The 25,685-nt window shown below is 35.9% G+C and overlaps 1 protein-coding gene across 5 annotated transcripts in view; it reads left to right on the top strand.

Moving 5' to 3' along the window:
- The window catches only part of Pcdh7 (protocadherin 7), a 443,283-nt gene that overhangs the window by 226,268 nt on the left and 191,330 nt on the right, over window positions 1–25,685 (top strand). For 2 of the 5 annotated variants that reach the window (XM_023699162.1, XM_023699157.1), the window contains exon 3: window positions 5,734–5,829. The exons of the other annotated variants lie outside the window; for them this stretch is intronic. In XM_023699162.1, coding sequence (XP_023554930.1) covers window positions 5,734–5,822 — 89 coding nt within the window. In that variant the 3' untranslated portion in view covers window positions 5,823–5,829. Of the gene's footprint in view, window positions 1–5,733; window positions 5,830–25,685 lie in introns of those variants that run through there. 5 annotated transcript variants of the gene reach the window in all.

Genomic DNA, 25,685 nt, shown 5'->3' with positions numbered 1-25,685 from the left:
CCATCTCCCCAGCCCCTTCTGTGTAGTTCTTATCTTCCCTTTTCATCTGTCTCTGTCTCTGTCTCTGTCTCTCTCTCTCTCTCTCTCTCTCTCTCTCTCTCTCTCTCTCTCTCTCTCTCTCTCTCTCTCTCTTTTCCTGGCTATCTCTTCCTTTATAGTGTGTGTCATAAAACTGCCTCCCATATCATTTGTCTTCCTGGAATGCAGCCTGTATTAAACAACAACTGATTTGTTGTTGGTTTTGTTTTTTCCAGGTGTGATGTGGTTTGGTTGCTACTACTAAGTTCAGTTGGGCAGGATTTTAAGCATGACCTCAGACTTCCAGAACTTGAAACCACTTTCATGATAATGATCAGACACCATTCACCTTTTAATCCTCATTTCTCACATGTGCAGTTGGGATTTCCCTGAGGCTTTACAGCACATGTTCTGTGAAATTGCAACACATTGTGTACACAGTACATAGGTGAGATCAGCTTTCTTCTAGTTAGCAAGTAAGTAGGAGTTGTACAAAAGTTAAAATAATGGCACTGGCTTTACTTTTTTAGAAATGTGATCATTATTCCTTAAAATAGTTCCACATGTATGGAATTTATAATGGCTGTTTTTTGACATATTTGTAATTAGTTATTTTAAAAGTGTCAAATTTGTTTTGCAAGTTGGTTAATATCAGTATAAACTTCACATAAGTGAAAGCTTTCTGACATGCACTTGTTTCTAAAGTGGAAGTAAAAGAAGGGTTGGACAAATAGCTCAGCAATTTCAAGCACCTGCTTAGGTACACACAGCGACCAGAGTTCGATCCAGCATGTCATGCCGGCCCCACCCCGGGGTGTGCTGAGGCAGAGATTGAGACTGGGTGTGGTAATGCGGGCCTGTAATCCCAGTGCTTGGGAGGCTGAACACAGGAGAATCACTATGAGTCCAATCTACATAGTGAGACCCTGTAGACCCTTACTGAAATAAAAATTAAAAAAAAATAAAGCGGAAGTAAAAATCTCATTTGTGAATCAGTGCTTAAATCAGTTCTGGTGCAGATGGAGGACTCATAAAATAATGGCTGAATAAAATGGGTGACCAGAGTTAGGAAATTGTCAGCGGTATACACTGTAAATATTTTGTTGAAGACATGGACCTTCTATAATTTTGTAAGTTTAAAATTTAAGCAACAATTATATGAAGAAAACAAAGGTCACAGTAAATAAAACTGTATTCTTTAGGAAAATATAAATTAGAATGTTAATTATATTTGTTAACTAAACTAAGGTATGAATTGAAATAATTAGCAGACATGATCAATACATTGATCAGTGAGTGACTACACACTGAGTTCGATTTTTAGCTATCTTAAAGAGCACACGGGGTCATCTTATTTTGGCTTCAGGTTGTAAGTTTTTGTAAAATATTTGGAAACCTTATAGACTAGAAATTAAGTACCACCATAGATTGCCTAGAAGTTTTATAATGTTTGAAATGGAGCCTGACAGTAGCTGAAGTGGAATTGTGAAACTAAAGCTAAATTTGTAAATTTTAATTTAAATATTATCTAAAGAAATCTGCTCCATATTTTTATATTGCCACAGACCAACTGACATTCATATATTTTAAGAAGTGTGTGATATTACATACAATTAATGAACACCTTCAGTTAATAGATAATAGAGGATATTGCATGACTTTAAATTTACTAAATTTTAAACACTGTGCTAAAAGGAATATAACATACTTGAAGTTTTCAAATATGTTGTATCTGCTGTCTCCATATACATATCTGAAATCCACTTATGATGTAATTCAGAAATAGTGGTGACAGCTTTTACTTGGATCTTTTGATACTATCCTTTAATTTCCTTATTAGAAAATTTCTTTATTAAAACTGGTATCTGGTATTATTAAAACATTTAATTAGCTGATTTTTATTAAACTCTGCAACATATTTATTTAAATCTCTGCAATATAAAATGCAAAATCTTAGAAGCATCACAAACACCATAGAAGAGCTGAATGGAGGACTGATGCACAACATATTTTAAGATCTTAATTCATAGCTGTTATTATTTTGGGTGAAAGAATAAAGCTTCAGCTTCTGCACAGAGGATCTATTTCCCTGCACTTAATTTTGGTTTATTTCCTCTCAAGTGTTCTTAGGTCCTAACTGATAACTTCATCCAGTGTTTCTATAATTATATATTTTTATAACTTAAGATGCTGCTTATTCCTCTCAAAAAACAAGGCAGGCCGTGTCTTCCTTGGGATTGAGCAGGTTCCTGAGCATGTAGCATTCCAGCCTCTGCCAGGCTGTCAGCCCCTGTCTCCCTGGAGCCTCTTCTGCTGTCCCCAAAACGCTCCTGGCCTCCCCCAGCCTCTCCTTGCCAGAGTGAAATGCCAGTAATCGCGCCGCTCTCCTGTTCACTGGTCCAGGGACACCGGCGTGACCGGTACTAAAACGTCTTTTTCCCCAGTTACTAAGCCACTATCAGCAAGGAGGACGATGAAAGAAAGTCTAGACTAAGTTATTGCCTCAAGCATGGCCTCCCCAGAAAACCACACGGGACTCTGCTCGAATGGGGCAGGCTGCGGGGAAGCTTTAGTCCTTCCCAGGACTGAACTGTCGGATTTCCAATGGTTATAGAAAATTCACTTTTAAGACAGCTTCACTACAAAGAAGACAGAAAGCAATGCTTTCATCAGGAATGTGTAAGCCTTTTCTCATGTACCCTAACCAAGCCCCGCGGGTTGTGAACAAGGGTTTGAGATGGGTAGGCAGAGAGGGGGATGTCACGGCCTGCGCGATCGCGGGCTCGTCGCGTGCCTTTGTCTGTCCCTCCTGGACAGGCTCCCTTCGGGCGCCCACCGCACTGCGCTCGCGGGTGGAGCGGACCTCCGTGACTCAGCCTCCTGCAGGATCCGCACAGCCGTTGCCCACCGCTTGCGTCCCCTTCTGCCTCTGCAAAGGGTTTCTTTCTTCCATCCTCCTCCCTCTGTCCTGTCCAGCCTTGGAAGAAACATCTCTGGATCTGTCCTGTGATAAAGCCCACTCCTCTCATCTCGTGGCTTTTACCTTCTGTCACTTCAGGGATTAGCTTTATTTATTTATTTTTCCTCCCAATTAAAGAATGTGTTCTTCAAGGATGCGTTATTCTGCTTTGTGATTAAAGTTCAACATATGTTTCAGGTACTTATTGAGGTAAATCGGCATCAATATCCTATCACCATGGCTACCAGGATCATACATTTTTCTTCCAAAAATAGAAACTAGAAGAGACAGATTTTATAATGGGCTGTTGTCTTTTCTCTAAACTATTACTAGTTCATGAGAAAGAATTTCTGATCTTTAGAAAAACAAGCACTCCCAAACTCATTCCTATATTGTCAAAGGCACTCCATCATAATCCAAAACTGTCACTCTGCCTACTGAGTATTGCTATGTATAATAGGTCTGTTTTCCTTTTATTGAAAAAAAAAACTATGACCAAGCAAAAATCTAGCTGATGTAATCATCCATAAGCAAATTCTTACCAATAGTACCTGATGAGTACAATGAATTCTTTCATTACCCTGGTTTCTACTTTTCCAATATATATCATTTTTATTTTGCTCATTTCTGAAGGTCCTGTTCTATAGACTGTCAGTTTGGTTTCTAACTACTTAAAATTTCATCTTAGTCTTTTGGAATACTCTTCTGTATTGTTCCAGTTATTTATAAACTCAATTACTTATAAAATAACTTTATGTCACTTATTGCATCGTGATGAATTATACTATCATGATTGCTTTGTGTTTCATCTCTCTATATCTTTTATAAAATTTCTTAAGTTTAACTATAGCAAGTTTTGCATTTCCTACAGTGATAATTTTCGTTATTCCATAATCATCTGCTCTTCATAAGGCCAAAGGAAAAACTGAATATGCAGGAAAGCAAAGAAATATTGTTTCATGATGTTAGAGGCAAGTATTTGGCTACAAATTATGAGCATGTGGAATCTTCCCAGCACCCTTGGCTTGCAGGATTCCCACATTTGATTCTTCCAAAGACAAATGCTGATCCTAAAATAATCCTTCAGGGATATTTAAATCTATGAAATTTTAGGTTAAATTTTTCTTTAAAAATTGGTATTACTGAAGTATGTAGGTTTTAATTTTGGAGAAGACTGAATCTTCAAAATAGTATCTTTAACATCAGTTATTATTTTTAAATTAAATACAAAAAAGTATAAGAACCAAAGGAAAACTAGACTAAAGGAGCATGTCCTATCATATCACGATAAAGCTAAGTCTGAAAAATGTAATTGTTTCTTTTAAATTCAACACGCCTAGACACTGCATATCCCTTCAGACTTCTTTGATGTTAATCTCTTATGATAATGAATTAGTTTCCAAATTTCTCAACTCAAGATTGACTAATGCTATTTCCTAAACATTGAGTGGGTCATGTTATTTTAAGCAGATATGGTGGCATTTGGTAAGCAGTGTATCAAAGATCAGAGACCTTGAGAAATTGGAAAATTTTGAGACACTCTGTCTAAACAGGATTAAGGCAAAACCAAAGGATTATTATCATCCAAACCTCACAGATGTTTGCAATAGCTGCTCTCCTAAACATTAGGATTAAAGGTTAGCAACACATTCACAAACAAGAATGCAAACACTGTGTTCGTAAAAAGCCCTGTCTTTATAGAAATGTTTAGTAATGTTTCAGTCTTCCAAAACTGATACACTAAAGAAACATATTTATGTGGGGGGATAAATTTATTATTTTTTCATTTCATAAAATTAAATGTGTCTTACTTTAAAACAATCACTTTCTTCAAAAATACACAACTAATTTTGCAACTGTATCTTCACTGTGCATAAAACTCTAAACAATTTAAAATGAACATTTAATATGTATAGTTTATATTTAAATTTAAAAATAAAATAAACATTTCTTAAAAAACAAATACTAAACAAAATCTGTGGCAGTGTTTGATTTTCAGTTGCAGTATTATCTCATAAATGGTATTAAGAAAATTGAGTGTTAAAATCCAAATACTTTCATATTATCAGTTGTTCATTAAATATTTTTGTTGTCTTCCCATATAATCATATTTAGTTTTTTAAAATGTTATATATTTCAGGTTAAACTGTATACAACAAATAATTAAACCATGAACACTTTTGCAATTTTATTAGTTTGCACAATGTGTAAGAACTATATGAAATTTGATTTTTCTTTATTAAGTTAACTAGCTAAAATTGTTTTGATATCAAAACTGCACATCCTTGGGGGAATGTGATTAGAAGTTTGTACTGAGAGGCAGTTATAGCAAGTTGGTAGAGGTAAGATGAAGAGATACTATTGTGTGTTAGACACAAAGTATATTCGGCATCAGGGTTATCCTATTTTTTAGTCTTTAATTTGTTTAAAAAATCTTTTCTCTACCCACATGACTGTTCTGCTGTAAATGAAGTTGTCGAGATAAAAAGTGAGACTCCAAGGCAGCTCTTGATGTGTCGCAGCCACTTTCTCCCTGAAGCTGAAGCAGTACATTGTTGAGACTGTTCAAATTAACCCCTTTAAAAGTACACAGCTGCTTTATATTATCTTTAAAATGTATCTAGTACTTCTTAAGGAAAGAAAAGCAACAATCTCAGAGTTTTAGGAAATTATTTGTTGGCAAAGTCTATGGATGGACGCCGTGGCACAAGGCTGCTGATCTTCCCTTTACATGTGTCCCCGTCTCCCTTCCCCAGGTGTTGCTGCCATCACTACCTTTCCCCTCCTCCCCTTTCCTCATGGCAAGACGCATGGAAGAAGGGCGCTGTTAAGGCCTCTCCATTAACCAACAGGTATGGTGGTTCTCATGAAGCGTGCAGCTGCCCTGCTTTGAGTTCTCCAGTAAGAGGCTCTCTCTCTCTCTCTCTCTCTCTCTCTCTCTCTCTCTCTTTCTCTCTCTCACTGAGAGAACACATTCACCACCACACAGAGCCTGCTAAGGAGGAAGAAGTTCCAGAATACCATACATCTCAGAATTTCTTGCAGATTTGTAGATGTTCTCTCTAATGTAAAGATTACAAAGAAAGTAATGACATTCTCAGAGAAAGCTGTCATGCCCAACCAATGATATACAAAGGTATACAACTTGTATGTATAAATATCCCACTTTCAGGTCTCTACAAACAATTTTTATGTAACATACCTTTGAAAAGTGCGACATAGGAATGTTTTGTAAGTATTAGCTCAAAATTCAATTATAGCACTTGCATTTTCAAAAGCATTGCTCAAAATTATGTTAATTAAAATAATCACCTGGTTATGGACAATTAGAGGTAAGCCAGTTCAAATAAATCTAAAAAGCTACCTATAAAGCTACATCATTAAAATGTGAAAACTAAATGCATGCTAATTACTTTCTCAAAAACTTCGTTCTTGTCAACTCAGCTTTTGGCATTTGAGAAACACAGAAGGGACTACTTCCTTCAGTAATCTCAAGATAGCCGCCTTTCAGGCTGCTACATTTTGAAAAGAACTACACCCTGAGGGAGCAAACTCTAGCAGAGTCAGATCCCATGAAACATGTAGTCATCACAGGGAAACGCCCGCTTCATGATTTCCTTTCCCACTGGTGGAACTGGTCTCCCCAGCTCCTTGCAGGGGCTGTTTCGAAGATGCACAACGCCCCACACTGCCTCACTGGGACTGTGTTTCTTTAGGCATGTGTCTAGATTGTTGCCTGAACACTTACAAGACTATTGTTAGCAGATATCTTTAACAGTACTGTAAGTACTGTGCTTATCTACAGGTGTGCCTGTGTGTGGTATCATTATTTGTGAAATTTTTAAAAACAGTACCATAATTAGGACTTGAGTATGTACAATAACAAAGCAAATCATTTTGATTAACAGAGTTTTTTGTTAAAAAATTAAGAAATCATACTCAGTTTTTCCACTGCGCTTCAATTCATTGGACCATCAGGAAAAGTGGAAAGAAAATGACAGGCTGGACCGTCATCTTTAATCAGGAATTTGTGACTTCTTGTCAGATAGAGATCTGATAATTGACTGTTGTTTATGATCTGTCTTTGACCTACGTTTCTTTTAATTTGTTTCCTTTTTTTTTTTTTTTTTTTGAGGAAAGGTCTTCCAATGTCATTCAGGCAGCCTTGAACTTACTTTGTCAAGCAGGCATTCCTCCTCCCAACCCTCCTGAGTGTGGCTTTCACAGGGGTGCGCCAGCATACATGGCTTATGGTCTTTATGTGATAGTGCTACCCAGGAGAAATTGGGTACCATGTCTGTACCATGTCTTTCTCAATAGATGCAGCAATTTATATCCCCCCAGGTCTTTGCATAGCTGTGTCCATCTCTGCAGAGTATTTTACCTAAACTTTTTGAGAATATTCAGAACAACTATATTAACAGCAAACATAGTAAGAGGATATTCTGGGAGACACAATGCTAATGAACTTAAGCTCCAGTCTCTTACTTCATCTATTCAAATGAGCACTCCTTTAAAACTTATTACCTGTCTTTATTAGTAAGAAAACAGTCCTAAAGTGTCTAGGACCGCTCAGGATAGCCTAAGCTATGTTGTAGCTTGTGTTTCCTCTAATTCCTCCCAAACAATGCTAGTACTCATTCATGCTGAACTCTCCACAGAGAACAGTCCTTCTACCTTATCCTTTATTACAGTCATTGTAATTTTCACGGAAGAGTAAAACAATACCTACTTAAATAGAAGAAAGTTAGAAAGACCGTGCCATACTGTTTTTAATTCACTAAATATTGAACAGATGCATGAATGCTTATACAATAGTTAGGCCTTTTTTTAAACCTAAACAAGGACCCTGACCTAGACCCATGAGTCACTATCCTCTGTTTTCATTTCTTTTGGGTTGTGAATCCTGGCCTAGTACTTCCTTAGGCGACTCAATGTATATTCTCACAAGAAGAAATTCATTGTTTCCCTAGATTAAAACCTATTATTAAGGGTCACATAGTTACAAAGTCATTGTACCCACAGAAAAAAAGAATTGCTAATTCAAATTCTTTAAAATTTATCAAATCTATTGGCAATAAAATTATTGCAAATTCATATAGCTCACACAGAAAGAAGAAAATTCAACTGAAGTGTTCTAGAGATTTGAGAAGTTAGAAAAACTGCATTTCTCTAAATACATAAAAAATATAGTACTGAAAATACTAAAAAATATGAGGCAACTTTGGAAAGGGAACTCTCAATACAGATACAGAAAACTCTATTTACAAGTCTATGTTTCCTTTATCCTTAGACAAACCTCCAAGTTTCAGTCACTTCCATTCAAGAGAGCAAGTTAAGAGATGTTAATTTGTTTGCACTTTTTTTTTTTCAAGAATATTTCCGAGGAAACTGCTCCTGACAGCAATGTAAAGTTTTAGTGTGAATGTGAAGCTGTGCGTTAGGTTCTAAAATGGTTGGGCCAAGAGAGTAGAGTTGATACAGGGATTGATGGATAGTTACACAGAAGTTAAAATATCCCTTCACTCTATGCTCTGTACGAAGATGATCATAACATTAATTAATCTCTCGTTATGTGAATGTAAAGATAATTTCCTGTCTGCATTCATACAGAGTACCTGGAACTTAGAAGAAGTATGTCCTTAATTGCTCAAGGAATTTTAAAAGTTGGGAGAGTAGGGTTTCCTTAATTTAGTTGCACAGTGGGCACGGAACCCTCGATGCTGTTTAGAAGAGTAACTCATCTCTGTTTGAATAATTTTGGTGTCACAAAATCAGAGGTAGATTATTCTGGGGTATCTTTAACTTCTCAGTCTTTTGTTATTGAACTAAAATCTACCTTCCTGTAACTTGAATCTGTTCTTCTTGGGTTACTCCCTAAGGAAGACACAAAATAATTTTAATTCTTTTTCCAAATGAAAAGTGTTTCTAACCCTCAGTGCAGACGCTGTGCTAGTCATAATGTTGCGATTTAAACTGTCTCTGCTTATTCTCCCTAGGAAGCCCAGGCTTCCCACCTTTTCTATATGATTTGATGACAAGTCCTTTCAGAATTGTGATTGTTCTCATTTTCTCACTTAGGATAAAATGCTTTCTAATAACATAGAAACTCAGGATGAGTGGCCACGTTTTATGTACTTATGTTTGAACAGTTTGAGTAAGTTACCAAATGCATTTAAATATCTTCAGAAAAATAAGGAGGTACATTCAAAGACTGTATGCAGCTTTTTCTTGAATTTGCTCCTAAGAAGCAAGCTTTAGACAGTTTTCAGTGTATCAGTAAAATAAATATAATTATATAAAGCATAATTACTGCTCAATATAATAACTTCTGATGAAAAAATTTTAATCTTTTGTGAGGTGCATCTTTATCTAAGAAACCAATCTATCCTTCTAACAAATTTTTTTTAACCAAAAAACATGTAATATCCTTAAGGGGATGGTGATGTCAGTGGAGGTGGAAGACAAAAGAAAAAATCCAACCTTTTTTTCAATGCCTGTGTGGCTGACTGACTAATGTTGTGAGCTCATAAGTAACGGAGTGGTACAAGGAGGTCAAAATTGAGCAAAAGAAGTTTGCAAGATGTGCAAGGCATGCACTGTCACATATGTGCCTTCCCCAGTGAAAGTTACTGCCAAGTAAATTCTTCACTTATGCGAACTCTTACTTAATGCCAAATTGCTGTCGCTGTCCCTTGGTGAGTTCTATTTATGAGTCGATTACCACACGCTCTCAAAGTCCCTGCACATCTGACTTTCAGTGAGTGCCTACACAGAATATATGGCCTTTTCTAAAACAGTGAAATTTAATTAATTTGTTGGCAGAGAACACTTTTTTATGCCACATGCCTTTTCCCTGACCCTGTGCTAGATTTCCATCTTCAAATGTGCTTCATATATTATGAACCTATATAATCTTAATGAAGGTCTTCCATATGGCAATTATAGTGCTTGACTTTATATTCTTAAAAGCTCTGGTGCCTACATAAATTCTTTTCCTATAATACCAAATGTTGCTTTGTAAGTCACACGGATATATGCAGCATTCTGTCCCCAAAGCAATATATTTTAGATATTTTATTATATATAAGAATTTTAGACAATATTCTTAGAACAATAAGAAACTCATATCTTCTTTGTTTCTCACTCTTATTGAAGGTATACATTTTGTGTGATGTGTCTAATTTAATTTTTTTTCATTCTGTTAGCATCATAGGAAAGCAGATGGAAAAGCAGGATATGTGGACTTATCATTTAACCCCTCTCTTTTATATGCACAAGTCATTTTGACTAGTTTACCTTAAAAATAATTTCTGACATTCTACAGATTATGGAAATCTAATCATGTTAGAAGTTAGGATTTTTATTTTAGATTTTATGGTAAACTCTATTTAACCCTATTTGATGAATAGATTCCTCAGCCATAAAAGGAGGAGAATGAGCCAGGTCAGTGTTATAAACTCGAGTGATAATGTTCAAAATAATTTCTTTCTATCTAAATACCTTCACAGGGCTTTGGAAAATTTGCTTTCTCCCAGTTACATAGAGTGTTGAGATTCTGTCATCAATTACCTGCTATAGAATTACTAAATAAATTATAAATATTTCTCACTCAAAAAGAAAAAAAAGGTAATTATTCATTTTTTAAACTGCTATATTTTTTCTTTCTTCGAGTGAGTATAGATGCCTAAGCTGAACATCTATGAATTCACAAAAAGTTTTGCGGTCATGCTGGAGGAGACTGTAGTCCCAGGACACGTATGGAGCAGTTTAATGCAAAAGAGATAAGGGCTTCAACCATCCTTTGTGATTCCTAATAGAGAAGAAATATCAATAAGATTACATTGCTAAAAAGTATTCTCTCCTTATTTAAAACTTTTATGGTAAGAAATCCACAACCGTAGTTAGCCCACAAAAAAATCTGCCTTTTGAATTCTGTACCACTGAAGATGTAAAAAATTGAGGTTGTAGAACAACTTTCAAAGGTCGGTGTTAAAGTCGTTCATGTGAGAAGAAGCTTCATTGCTAATGGTCTATAATTCCAAAATCACCAACAGACATAACACTGACAAAAATTCTGTACCGTAAATTGGTGACATCATTGTCAAGTTTCATTGAAATTGATGTTTCAAGATTCTTAACACAATTCATCCACTTCGGTGCCAGTGCTGTCGTGTTGTAGCGCGGTGCTTTTGTCGTCCTTGTGGAGAGGCACAGTTTCACCTTTGGGTCTACCACGCATGTATTTTGTTACCTGTAGTGTACACGTGCTCTGGTCATCCTGAACCTTATTTCTCTATTTTTGTAATCACTGACAGTAATAAAATTGTAGCAAAGTTGATTGGCAAAAAGTAAACTATTAGTTGTTCTTTTAATTTTAATTTCTGAAGGTCTGAAGCACAAAGTATTCACAAAGAACCATCAGGTATTTTACTTGGAAGCGATTATGAAATTCCTCATTTAGAAATCAGGTGAAGGAAGAAGTAACTTTTCCAAGGCCATTAAAACAGGGAGAGGGTTGTACCCAGACTTCCTAAGTCCTAGTCCAAAGTAACTGAATTTATTGCAGCAGTTTAGTTAAAAATGTAGAGCTAGAGGAGTAGATGCCTTAGTTTTGCATCTTTGTTGTTGTTGTTGTTGTTATTTTAGTTTTGCATCTTTGAATGTGCTACTTCTCCAGGATCAGTAGGATGAAATAGAAAAGGAAACAGTCCATTTTTTAATAGAATAAATAAGAAAATCACAGGTAGCTTGGATTACTTACTATGTTGTGCAAGAAATGCAGAGGTTGGCATGTCCTTGTAGTGCATTCTTCGTGATCTATTAACACATTATCTAGATCTGAAATATCTAGAGAAATCTACATTACAACTCAAAAATCAGAAGCTTCCCAGTACAAATTTAGCACCTGCTACCTCTGCTCTTCATCAGAGACTGGAGCGACAGAACAGAGCAGGTTATAAAGATTCTTCAGTCACGTTAACCGCATTCATCCATCACTACTTGCCTAAACTTGCCAGTCCACTCTAACCAGGAAAACAGATGTCAATTGAATAAGTAGAATGTCTGACCATAGAGAGAATTGTCACGCAAGCAGGGTAGGTCACTGACATGGGGAGCAGGTGGGGGCGTACTTACACACTCCTAGTGCTCCTTGCTCAGGATTTTGAAGCTGTGAGCCGGGTTGCATACACTAGCATAAACCAGTGTGTTCAAGATCCGGAGAACATACAGGTAATAGAGATCTAAATTTGAAATTGCATCACTTTATGAAAATAGTAGAAAAACTTCATCAGAACAACAAAATTTTACTGTTTCAGTACTTTAAAAAAATAAGGTTGTGAAGAGTAATTATTGTGAAAAGCATTTTGGAGCACTTATTTTAAAGGTAATTTTCCTCAAACAAATCACTGTATTTGGGTGTGAGGGCGATCTGGCTGCGACATCTGTCATCCCATTGATCGCCAGGTTTGATTCGGCTGATCTGGCTGGCTAGGTGGGTGTCCACTTCCTCCCTCAGTGATCCATGTGGCGCACTCGGTCGAAGAGGATGATCACCCCCGATAGAGGAGGACCATTCCTCAGTCAAGGATATACAAGTAGCTGTGCTCCCCTGCTAGAACCTCCAAACAAATCACTGTATTTTCCATGACTTTTCAGATATTTCTGAATAGGTTATCTAAAAATGGCTGTATATTATATGTCTTTAAGTATAGGGTCAAGTAACTTGGGCATAGTCTTTTAGTATTGAACCATGAGACACTTTATCCCAACGACTAATTTTAACCTGGAAATCAGTGGAAAGACAATTTTCTGCTAACACATTAATTTTTTTTCTTGCAACCTGTTCTGGGTCATATTAGGGCAGGGAGACTATATAAATGCTTTTTGCTTCAGGATGAGTGAGAAAGCAATGGGGAACCAAATCATCCACATTTATTTTGTGACATTGGAACATGACATTGTGATTATGCTTCAGAGCCTGAAAATATACTATGAATTGGGACAGGAACAGGGTTTTTCTATGAAGCAGGTAGGATAGAGGAGTATAAAATGAGACAGAACAAACCATGTGCATTCAAAGAACAAGGAGTTCAGGTGCTTATGGTTTTTAAAATGCACTTAATTGTCAGTCAATTTGACTTCCATTTTTAATTTTTATTTTTATTAGTACATGTTTGTAGTATACAATGAAAAGTTGGTACAAGTACACAGTGCAACTGAATTCTTTATATGTCCCTATTTCTTTAACTCTCTTCTCCCTCCCTCCTTTTTGTGGTCTTCTTCCACATGCAAAGGGACTGTCTTCCTGTCTCTTACCCCTGGCTTTTAGTTTGCTACCTAAGTTCATTACACCGTGGTTTTCTCATGTCAAAGAAACCACATGATACTTAAGCTTGTGTTTCTCATTTGTCTATTTGGGAACACAAGAAACTGAAAGTATCCCAAAGGTGTTCATGTGTCGGTGTCCCACACAGTTATCTGGACAGAGAATCTTTACTGAATATACGTCATCTGAATGTGAAGGGTGTGTAACACTGTCACATCATATCAAAAAGATACCAAAGGAAACACAATCTCCTTACGGTCATTGAGTTTGACTTGCTAGCACTATAGGACTGGCACAAAGTAGTATCCATTAGCTTAGAACGCAAGATTTTCAAGATTGTAATAAATTACTGCAGAAGATGAAATACTTTTTCATGTTTTTCTCCCACAAGCTTATTTTGTCTTTAGAAGACTTTAGTACAATTTACAAGAAATCTTTCTGTAGCTTGGCAAAATGTATTAAATTCCTAATAATATTTTAACAAAATAAATTTCATTAATCTGGAAAGCAAAATTGGCTTACAAGTAAAGTAAATAAGTATGGGACACCATAGTACCTTGAAAGGGTGCAACATTTTATATTTCCTGAGAATTTAAATATTTAACCAATGAAAGAAAATGTAAACTAGTCATTTCATAAAATAATTATTACTCTCAAATTATTTCATGACAAGCTTAAGAATAAATTTTAAAATACAAGTACGATGAGTAGATAAAGCTACAAAAGTATTTTATTAGTGTAGATAATAACATTTTATAAATATAGCTGTGCTTTTTATTTATTGTGTTTTAATATAATCAATAAACAGGTGAGCAGTATGTCCAAAACTTGTCAATTATTTAAATGTTTGTTTATATTTTGTAGGGATTAAGGAAGAGCCTGCTTATGTTTAATATGTGAGCCTCCAATTACTACGTTATCAAATGTAGATCAAAAATCAATAAACTAACGAATCATTGATGGTTTAGTGTAAAAACATCCTCCAAGGTGTTGAAATTTAGGCAGTGCACTTGTTTCAGGCTATAGTTTTACCTGCAATCCTAGTTCATTATGAGATTTATTATGAGAATGACTGCTTTTTTAAAGTTGCACATTAATTTCGAGGCAGTAAAAGGAGTGTTTTACTGATATTAATTTCTTTTCTTAGCCCAGGATTTATTATAAATAGCTGTGAGGTTTCAACATGATAATGCAGTCAGAAAATATGAGACATGTAGTGCACAATTAGCAATTAAAATAGAGAACTATTTTCTGGACTCCTTAAAATTGCATTGTCAGAGTTATAAATTATTTTGTCTTATTTGATGACATACGTTTTTAGTAAGAAGTAGAAGCTAAAATCACCACTTTTCATTGATGAAGAGTCTTTGGAAAAAAAAAACCCATAAACTATTAAGTGTCATGGAATTTACGTGGACATGACTATAGTTTATATGAAAGCATGTTTTTATCATTACATTAATATTGTATTTATAGTTCAAATGTGCACATGAGTTTTTCTTCCAGTAGTCCATTTGCACTAAATTAATTTTATATGTCTGTGGGTCACATTGGGCCCTATAATCAGGACACTTAAGGGTTTGCCATACTGGTAATAAAACTTAGACCCCTACATTGCAAATTAAAATTGTTTGTCTTAAATATTTTACAGTACTATATATGTAGGAATCATCTACCATAGCATATGGTTATTTTTCTCTTGTACTTCGAATAAATAATAAGTCTGTCATTTCATTTAGCAAAAATCTTACATGAAAAGAGATGTCATTTATAAATAATTGTTTGGGAAATCAAAGTGCTGATATCAAATTGCCATCCATTCACTGGATAGTCTCCCCATGCCATATTCCATTCCCTCATCTGTAAAGTGCTTACATAGCAACCCACACTGGACTCGTGACATTTCATCCAGATTTTGTGCAGGTGGTTTGAAAAGGAAATGGAAGGAAAAAAAGGTGGTGGATGCTGGGATGCAGATGTACTACTGATTTATAAATGGATCACGCCCTCAATGGAATTGGGAGAAGCTACATCTAAGTAAAGAGTTCATAGAGAATGGATAAAATAGAAAATTTTGAAGTTTCAAGATGAATGTGTAAGCGGGTGATCTTGGAGGAATGCTTTGGGGAAAACATTGGAAAATGAGGACTGACCACGCTTCAAACTTGCAGATGCTTGATCCAGATGTCTTCTAGGCAACTCCTATACAATAGTCTTAAAAAAAGATCTGGGGAGGACTGTATTAGATCTGTTTCTTTCTCTATATTAGGGAAGAAATCACTCCATATGCAGTTGTTGATTTTGTGATAAAAGAAAATGAAACATGTGGAGAAATAGTTTGTCACAAACACTTTTTAAATATAGATAAGCAGAAAACATATAAACACCGGCATAACAATTACCCAGAACAGTAAGTTGATAGGTACATTTTTTTCCTTTGCATCTTATCTTCCTGTCCTTGATTTTCTTAAATATCACTGCAGTGGATCACGTCTAGGTGTTTCAAAGAGGCCACCTCTACTTCTCAGTAACAATCACTGTGAAGTAAAGAAATAGCAGTAGAACTACAAATCATAGCAAGTTATTTACATTGTTTGGAGAAAAAGTAAGATGGCAATTCAACAGGCTTTTAAATTCTTAGTAATTTCTATTAGTTTTCTCTTTCAATACAGTGTTAAAATGATCTTTTGGTTCCATTAAAAGGGCTAGTTTACTAAAACATGCGGTATAAGAAGGAAAGAAGGCTTAATCATTGACATTGAAATGAATGATACCTGATGTGAAAATAGGTGAATTTGTAGCTCTTGGGTATGCATACATTTATCTTTCAACAGATCTCCGGCCAAATGAATAAAGTCACATACAATTTCTTTTATGGAAACATTATAAAATACTTGCTGTATTATTAATATTACTATTTTGAAGTAATGAGCTTCATCCATATGTCTTATTAACATCATTTGAAATATCTTATAAAATATATCATAGAAAGATGACAATTAGTCATCATTTTATCAAAATTAAAAGTTTAGCAAAATCATGGCCCTCTTCCCTCATGTATTTTTCTTCTTATTAAAAATTTTATGATGGTTTTTAGTTATGAATATTATCAATTAATATGGAATTCACATGTTCAAAATTTACTCATTGGTCTGCTGAACTAGTCCATATAATTATCATCCTTCTGCTGCAAAGAAAGCCAATATCTCACCTCTTATAGCAAGTAGAGATACACTATGTGTTTAAAAGAATATGTTCATAAGGTCTTTAGAATTTTGTGTAGGTGACTTGTAAACATTTATTTTCATTTGCTGTGGTTTAAATATGAAGTCTTCCCCCAATACTCATGGATTCAGAACTTTGTCCCAAATCCAACAAAGTTTAGAAATTGGGTTTCAGATGGGAAGGGAACACCAGTTCAGAGCTGGATGGGCCATTAGAAAGGAAGGCCCAGCTGGAGGAGGTGGGCAAAGGATGAGAGGCTTCGAGGGCTGTCCCCTGTGCCCCCTTCTCCCTCTGTCCCCATCACCCCTGTCTTCCTTCTTCCCTCTCCACCCCTCCTTCCACAGTTCCTGCCTGTCACCATCTTCCATAGTTGGTATGCCTTGTCACAGGCCCCAAGCCATGTGGCCAGGAGACCCCTGCCTTAACTCTCTGAAATTGTGAACCAAGGTAAACCCTTTTTAAAAATCCTAGTTGAATTTTATTTTATTTTTAAGAGTAAAAACGGAAGCAAAAACAAATAGAAAAAAAGACGGAAACAAGATAATATACAACAATACATATGTTAGAGAATTTCAAAGCAGGAATAGCTAGTTAGCAATGGTGGTTATATTATCTATTTTTATCATCCAATGTGTTGCTTAGTTAACAAATACAGCTATGCAATATTGGGGAAATAATTGAATAGTGATGCTTCCTTTCAATAAATCGTATTTTTCCCTTGTCTTGTTTGTTTTATTTTAAAGAGAGCATAATCAAAATAAATCTTTTAGAAAAAATTATTCTGCCAATAGAAATTTGTCCCAGCAAAATAAAGGTCAATCCCCTGTCACTGCCCTACTTGCGGGGTAATTTTTCCATAGTGTTGTTCATATATCTCCCCTGGTTCCAGTACCATTAATGTTTACCAGTATGCCTCTTAGGAGCTTTCATTGAAAAATCAACTGATTGTAATTAAATCTGATTGCACATTAGTTTGTGAATGGTCAGAATTAGTCTTATAGAAAGTGGAGTTGAATTCTTGTTTTTAATATGAAGGATTATTAAGATTTCTGCAGTTAAAAACAAAGTATTAATAAGCAGATTCATACATAATGATCACCAGATGAGGAGAAGGCCCTTGGAACTACAATCAGCGAGTTAGTACAGAGGCAAATGCATTTGCAAAGACGTAACAGCTTCTCCAAAGAGAACAGCCTGCATCATTTTTTCTTAAAATTTTCATCTGCAAATGCTTGAAAAGCTACCTGTGTATATTTATGTGCACACGTGTGCACTGTTCAGACGTCTCATGTTTCTAATTGGAGAGACAGTCTGCTAAAAGTAGTCATTCTACATTAGGAAGAGGTTTATAGCTTTCAGACTGGCGTAAGAATCTTGGCTTTATGTTATTATTTATCTTGATAGTGGTTCCAGTGTTCTTTATTTTAGGTGGAAGTGGCAGCATTTTAGCTGGATTTCCACCATGGTGATAACAAGGTTGTGGATCAAATTACATTACCATCGGTGTTCTACTCGAGAGAAGTACTCTGATCACTCCCATTTCAGGTGTTTACCAGTCATGGGACAGGAAGCGAGCAAGGTTCATCACAGCTGCTGTCAGAGTGAGAATCTATTAAGACCATCACGTGAACCTGAAATCTTAACTGTGGGTTGTCATCAGGAAGACGTGATGCGAATGGCTCCCACATTCTTCTGGCTCTTGATCTAAATCTAACTGGTCAAATTTAAGATTCCCAATTATAAACAAAGTTGACTAAGTACATTTCAGAGGCTTAAAAGTTATTAAAGATTTCATACTCGTTTCTAATTTTGGAAAGCTGCACTTCCTAAATAATTGTTTTCAGGTTTCATATATTGCTTTATTTAATATTAGAAATTTCAAAATGATGAGCAAGTTCTCTTAACTGACTACCAAAAAATGTTGAAAAAGACTGGCTAACTATTTTCATTATTATTATACTCTGATACCTTTACAAAAACGTGGTAACTAATTTCATCTGACAATAGGGTGCTTTTCTGGCTATTTCTGTGGTGAGAGCTAGATTGAGTTTACTGAACTTAGCCCACAATTTTTGTTGGGTTTTGTCATTTAAAAAGTTTTGTTACCAATTGCTGTTGCATGTTTCTGCACATTTTGATGCTCATAGATAGTATGACAGTGTGTGCTCTGAATCTTAGAATTTATGATACCTGCCAGCCCTAAGCAGGGTACCAGAGAGGAGGAAAGGCAGGGTGGTATTTCTGAACACTCTGCCTCTTGTTTTCATGTCTAAAATAATTTTTCAGACTTAGAGAAACTACGACTTGTGTTAAAGCCTTAACTAACTCTATGACTATGACAATTCAGAAAATCACTGTGGTTGAAAGATCTCAGCATTACCTGAGGGGCAGAATTTTACAGGGATGAAAAATTCTTCCAGAACAATTTCTTTCCAGAACAATTTCTACTTTGGTTTTTCTAAAAAAAGTATTCCTTTTTCTATGAACATTTAATTCTCTGTACATTACCTGATATTAATAATGGCTCAGAAGGAAGGTTGCGTTTTGTGCATCAAAGTCTATTTTCTTGATTAATTTCAAAATCAAAACTTCAATTTTACCATAAGGGAAAACATGAAGTTTCTTCAGTTCTAGTAGTTATATTTATTGGGAGCCTTACTCAATTTAATTTTTCCTGTACTTGCATATAACTAGCAAGTGGACTTCTTTTCTGACCTCTGTGAAGCAGATGGAAATAACAGCAGATGTGTATCAGCAGAGCTTTGGAGAGCAAAACTCGCATAACTAGGAGCAGCAGCATATGATGGGCTCAAATCAAATTCCGTTCAGGAAGCATATGAACAAACCTTTCCCTTTTGTGTTTAATAGAGGAACTACAGAGGCGGTTTCATATTGTTTAGTTTTCTCTTACTGCTGTTCTCCATTCTGGTGCAGGGAAAGGCACTTTCCATTCCATTGCGCAAAAAGTGAACAATATTCAGAGAGTTATTGCTGTACGATTTGGTTCACTGCATATTTTTAATTCATATTTATTCTGTGGATTTTCCACACAAAGGACTTGAGGCATGCACTGGAATCTATCGGAATGATTCCTAATGCATCCAGTTATTATAAAGTCAACAATGCCTAACGTTAGTGTGTATATACTTTAATATATTATGAGATAATTACATTGTATATTTAGTAAGTAATCATTAAAGTATCATTATTTGTATTTTAATTATGAGTTTATTTAGAATTATCATTTCTGTGTATATTCTAAATGTGAAAATATGTTGCACAGTGGAAATTTATGTCTATCGATCCTAATTCAAAACTGAAAGATAACGGTTTGGATATACGAGCTAATTAATCTATATTTCCATAAACATAATTATATATTTCTATAATTATAGTTATATAATTATTAGCATGATGTAAATTAATGGTTAGTTTTGAAGTAGAATATGATAGTTAGACTGAGACTGGGCGTAGTGGCGCTCACCTGTAATCCCAGCGCTTGGGAGGCTGGAAAGAGGAGGATCACTCTAAGTCTGATGTATGGAGTGAGACCCTGTAGATCCTGTACTAAAATACAAAAAGACAATAATTTTCCAGGCTTTTCAAAGTACAGTGGATAACTTATCAAAATTATTTTCAGTTTGTTTGACTGGTGTACTAAAATACTCATTCAGCTTCACATTTTCCTGTAACTATTCCTGCTATAGATCACATAAGAATATATAGAATAATTTTTCACCAATGATGCAAACAAAAAGATCTTCAAAATTTTCATCTTGTGTCCCCCATAAAGGTATTATCTTGTGCTGCTGAAACTTCTAATGCCTTTAACTATTGTCACATTTACAATAGTATTTATAGAAGTGAAAAAAAAGAAAAGAAAAGAAAAGCCAGACATGCCTCCTGGAGACATTCATGTTAAATATCTTGCCCTTGTATGTTCCTGCCTCTCTGTGACTCCGTCAAAAACGAAGGCATCTTCAAAGTTTTGTGATAATTCATGTAGAAATATTTTTTAAAAGCCTTAATGCTTTCTGAAGTTAGATGCAGGCCCAGACAAATTATTATGAATAATCTTCATGCTGTGTGTGGACAAGATGGCCATTTTCATCTGCACATATTTCTGTGAGGTGAAAATGCACTTTTTCTCCTGTAATTTTTTCAGGATAATTAATTTTTAGTGCCCACAAGATGGTTTAAGTGGATAACCTGGCCTTGTTAAACATGCTGTGCTGTTTCTGGCCATCAGCATTGTAACTCATCAAACTTTCCAAAGCAAATGCTATTTAAATCAAAGGATTTTCATTGTAGATCCATCACTGTTGCTGGTTAGATGTCAGAGCCTCGAAGATCCTCTCCAACTTATTGTAAATCACTATTCTACAGTCAGCATATACGATTGCAAAGCAAATCTACACTGGCAGAATTTTTACTGACGTTTTAACTCAGTCATTTTAACTTCCAGTCATACATACTTAAATGTCTTCACTGAATTAAAAGGATGTTACACTTCCCTTGTGCTCTAATGATTTTTCAGGACACAAAATATACTTTGAATTATTGAATTACTAGCTAAAGATAGCTGTCATTGTTTTTTGTAACAGAATTCAATATCCATGATGTGTCTAATGGCAGTTCTAATACGTTGACATCACAATAAATACTGATAGCTTTGAGAGAACAGGAAAAAATGAGGGTCTCTGGATGTAAGTCACAGGAGAGTAACACTTTCTTTTTTCTTGTGGAACCGGGAATTGAACTCAGACCCTTGTGCTTGCCAGGCAGGTGCTTATTCTACTGAGCTATCTTCCTAGTCCCAACATTTAGATTTTGTGGGAGGTGTGTCTGTTTGCTTCTTTTTTGAGGGGGCGAGTATAAAGTTGGATGAGCAGAGTATTTGATTTTACTTTTTCTAAATTTTGAAAAGATTTGGAAGCAGAACATAACATACAGTTTCCCCAAAGGTTACATATTGCAATTGAGGAAAACACCCATGTGCACAAAATCACACACAAAAGCCAGGAGACACTCTACGATGCAACTTGGCCCTGTCGCACGAGGGAAGGGAAGTCACCACAGACCACAAGTCAGATTACTGTTAAAGCTGAAATGAAAATCTAGGTTATCAAAATTGCTCTCAAGGACAAAATCCTATTATTCTTGGGAAAGAACATAATTTAGTTAGAAGAGTATGAAAATGGAAACTAAGAATTTCCATTTTAATCCTTCTTAGGAAGTAAATTAGGCAATGTATCAGCCTCCATATGTCGCAATTTCCATTTTTCAAAATTCTGAAATTAGGCTAAATACTTTTAACATCCCATGTAGTTTAAAATTTTCCCCATACTTATCATACATTTTAAAATTAGTGCAATGCAATTAAAATACAGATACTAAAAATAAAAACAATTTACGTAAAAACCTTATAATTTAAAGATATTTTCCATGCATCTAAGAAAGTGCTGAAAAGAATTGCAAGGAAGGAAAGCAATGACTGACAATGCCAATGAAGAAATTTGTCATAAACACGATTGATTTTTAGCCACTTGCTTTTTCACTTTATGTGAATTGTAATCTCAGACCATACTTTTCAAACTAATCATAAAAGAGCCTAATAGCTAGCAATTGGTATTTTTCTCAATTTAGGCCCAATAGCATTTGCCACATACTTAAAATCAAGCAGTTCTTATGGTTGGTATTATTTTTTTTTTCCAGTGGACAGTCTGAGTATGATGTTTTTCTGATTTTTCTCTCAGTCATAATTATTGTTTATATTTTTGAATGAAAACTACATAAACTGTTAGTGGAAGGGAAAAAGGTCAGTTCTGCAAGCTGAAGTACAGGTTAAAGAAATCAACATTGACTGACTCCTACGGAGTCTCAAATTTTTGTATGTCTGGCTTGAGATAGGGAGGACCCCTTAAGTACAGGAATGTAACTGCTAAGGGCATGGGGACTTCGTGTATTAACAAGTGTTCTAAGAAAATTATATATATATATATATATATATATATATATATATATATATATCCTCACACATATTTAAATTGTCCCTGAAAAGCCAAATATGAAACATAAGAAAATTATTTCTCATAGACTGAGTAAATTCCTCATTAAATGTATTTATAGTGTAAGTTTTAATGGTATGTGTTTCTTCATGCATTAAACTTTGACAAAGAAAAAATAAAGTTGATCATATAGTGTGCCCTTGCTTCATCCAAATTCAGGATTCAATAGGAAGAAGAATATAAGAAAATGGTAATAAATATTAAATAATTATAAAGACATACATTTAAAGAAAAGGTAGTACAGATCAGCCTTCTGGCCAGGATTAGAGCTTGCTTTCTTTCTTTCATATGTATTTGGGAAAGAATCTCACTACAGAGCTCAGACCCATAGTGATCCTCCTGTTTTCAGTCTCCCCAGGGCTGGGATTACAGCCCTGCGCCACCACGCCTGGTGTCAGTGGCCGGCTCAGGGCGCCCCAGGGGCGAGGCCGGCATGGCATGCGGGACCAGGGATGGCACCCTGATCCATGCGCTTGCTGAGAAGTCGCTTATTCCACTGAGCAATCTTGCTGGCCCTGGGATGAGAGGATTCTTGATGACAGTAGCACATGAGCAGACTCTTCTTGCCGCTCTCTTAATTAATCTTTTAAAATAATCCATAAAGCACATACTTCTCACCCTTTAACTTTCTACAGACATTATGGTGCGTGTTTTTCTTTTTTTTTTCTTGTGCAACTAGTAATTAACTTTTTAAATCAGGGATTTTGAAAGGATAGTTAAGTTCACTTGGCAGTTATCTTGAATTCATTCTTAATAAAGAACTGCCAGAGAGTTTTAGTTAATATGTCTCTTCGGTGAATAAGCGCATCATCTAGGTTAAAATAATCCCTTTTAAATCTTAGAAAATGGAAACGGGCCGTTAATAACTCTGCACTGGCGTAGGAGAACTCCACATTTCCCAAGCGTGCACGTGGCTATGTTCCGCTGTTTCCTTCCCACATTTTTTTCCTCGTTTTTCTTTTTAAACAATTCATCATACATTAACAGCCTCAAATATCACTTCTTTCCATGAACTTATGTAACAGCCTCGAGATCCTGTGTGCAATTATGATCTCTCCTCTTTTTAGCATTTGTGTGTATCTCAGTCTCAGAATATTTACTGAAAGCTCTGTTAAAAGCTCTGCCCTAGGAACAAAGAGGCATTTCAGCTCTGGAGACAGGGCTGTTGTAGGCTGGGATAGGAGCAGAGACTTGCGGGTTATTTATGGCCAGTGTCCACTCTGAATGTTGCATGTGCTTGCTCTGCCAGTTTGTTAAATATTTTGAATGTCACCTCCATACCACACTGAAAGTATCGCTGGGCATTTTCAGGCATGCCGTTCATGTCTGTTTTCTTGAAGCTACACTGCGGCATGTATGTGGCAAATTCCTAGATAAAATGGAGCTGGCTTTTGTCTCACTTTTCCCCCTCAATGCTCCCCAAAGGAGTGCCAATTCCTGTTGTGTGAATTTTTCAGGAACGGAAGTACACACTGGGAGAGCAATTCAGAAAATAGAAGTGACTAACCTAGGAGAAGCAGAATTTCATCTGGCTCTTGCACACATTCCCAGAAGACTCGAAATGAGAAGGAAATGCTGATGGGAGAGGTTGTCCAGTTTGTAAGGTGTCTTTTCTTGAGAAAAAAGATAGCAACAGAGAAAAGAAAGAAGAGAAACTGATGAAGGGGCGGAGGGAAGGAGAGGAAGAGGAAGAGGACAGAGGAAGGAAAGAACATCCTTGTTTCTGAAAATTCCATCTGAAATCTGTGATTTTAAATTATTTTATTTCTTGTTCTTATAAGCACACAGGAAACAAAATTCCAAGTTTTTATTCTCCTGTTTTAATGAATGGCACTTCAAATGATGGAGCCCGAGTCAACTCTTTATCTAATCCTGGCTTTTCTGTCTAGAAGCTGAGTGTCCTTAGACTATCTCACTTTCTCAAGTATTTCTTCCCACAGGTAGTCTCTGCCTAAGTTAGAGAGATAACTACTGTTTGCCGAGCACTTCCTGTATGCCAGACATTGTTCTCTGAGTTACGTGTTAAATAATCATTCCAGTGATCTGTCCCCATTCTACCCACAAGGAACCTGAGAATTACTAGCTGCTCCCACTGCTGCCCTAGTCTCACGCCCCTGAATTTACTCCATGTGGTCCAACAGCAATCCAGCCCCACCCATGCAGACATTTTTCTTCTATCAAGTTTTGAAAGATCTCCTCCCCTAAAATTAAGAAAAAAATGTTTCCTTTCCTATGTCTATGTATGTCCTGGGCAATCTGTACTGATCTACCAGCCACATATTGCTGCTTATTGGATTTGTTAGGTAGAAGAGGGTTTGGTGTATTTACTTCAGCTCCAAAGCATAGCTACAATGTCATCACTGCAGTGTTCAGGATTGTGAGACCTGGTTTTCAACTGTAGGTCTGTGAAGTGACCCTTGCTTCATGTTCTACGGCTTCAGATTCTTGGTGGATAAAACACAGGGCTGAAACACAATAAGGCTTCCGCCCCTAACCGCAGCAGTTCAGTTGCTCGGCAGGTGACATCCTGGGAAGGAATACCGTAGGTACTTCAGTAGGTTGCTTTGTGTCACCCAAATATAGAAGCATCTCCCTTTTAAAATTGTCAGATCCATATTGCTAGAAACAGTCACCTGAAATTTTGCCAATAGTGACTTAGAACTAGTGTGTGGAGTTGAAAGATAGGCTATATTAATTCTTAAAGAAATTTAATGACCCCGAGTTTCTGTATGCACTTATAGAAATTAATTGCATTTGTCATCAGACAAACTTTTAAGAAAGGATTAGAAGCAGCTATATCCAGGTTTCTTAATCTGGTGAAGCAAAACAAAACAAAACAATATCTCCATGTCGACTGAAACCAAGGCTCAAATTACCTTGAATTCTGGCAGCAAAGCAATAGGAAAATAAATCCAAACACCTGCTGTATGATTGTGGAAGTCAAGTGTCAGCAGGATTATTTCTCTAAAATTTTTCAGGTCATGGTGGCTCAATAATTCAGGTTTTAACAGTAAATTCTATAAATCTGATCAGCATTTCTTGAAATGCTCATGAAGCCCTCTGCTTAAGTATCGTCTTATTAAAG

This window comes from Octodon degus, unplaced genomic scaffold (genome assembly GCF_000260255.1).
Source record: "Octodon degus isolate 3935 unplaced genomic scaffold, OctDeg1.0 scaffold00006, whole genome shotgun sequence".
In the NCBI taxonomy this organism is placed as follows: Eukaryota; Metazoa; Chordata; class Mammalia; order Rodentia; family Octodontidae; genus Octodon; species Octodon degus.
Note: the sequence above shows the minus strand (reverse complement) of the source record. Positions and strands in the feature narration are given on the sequence as shown.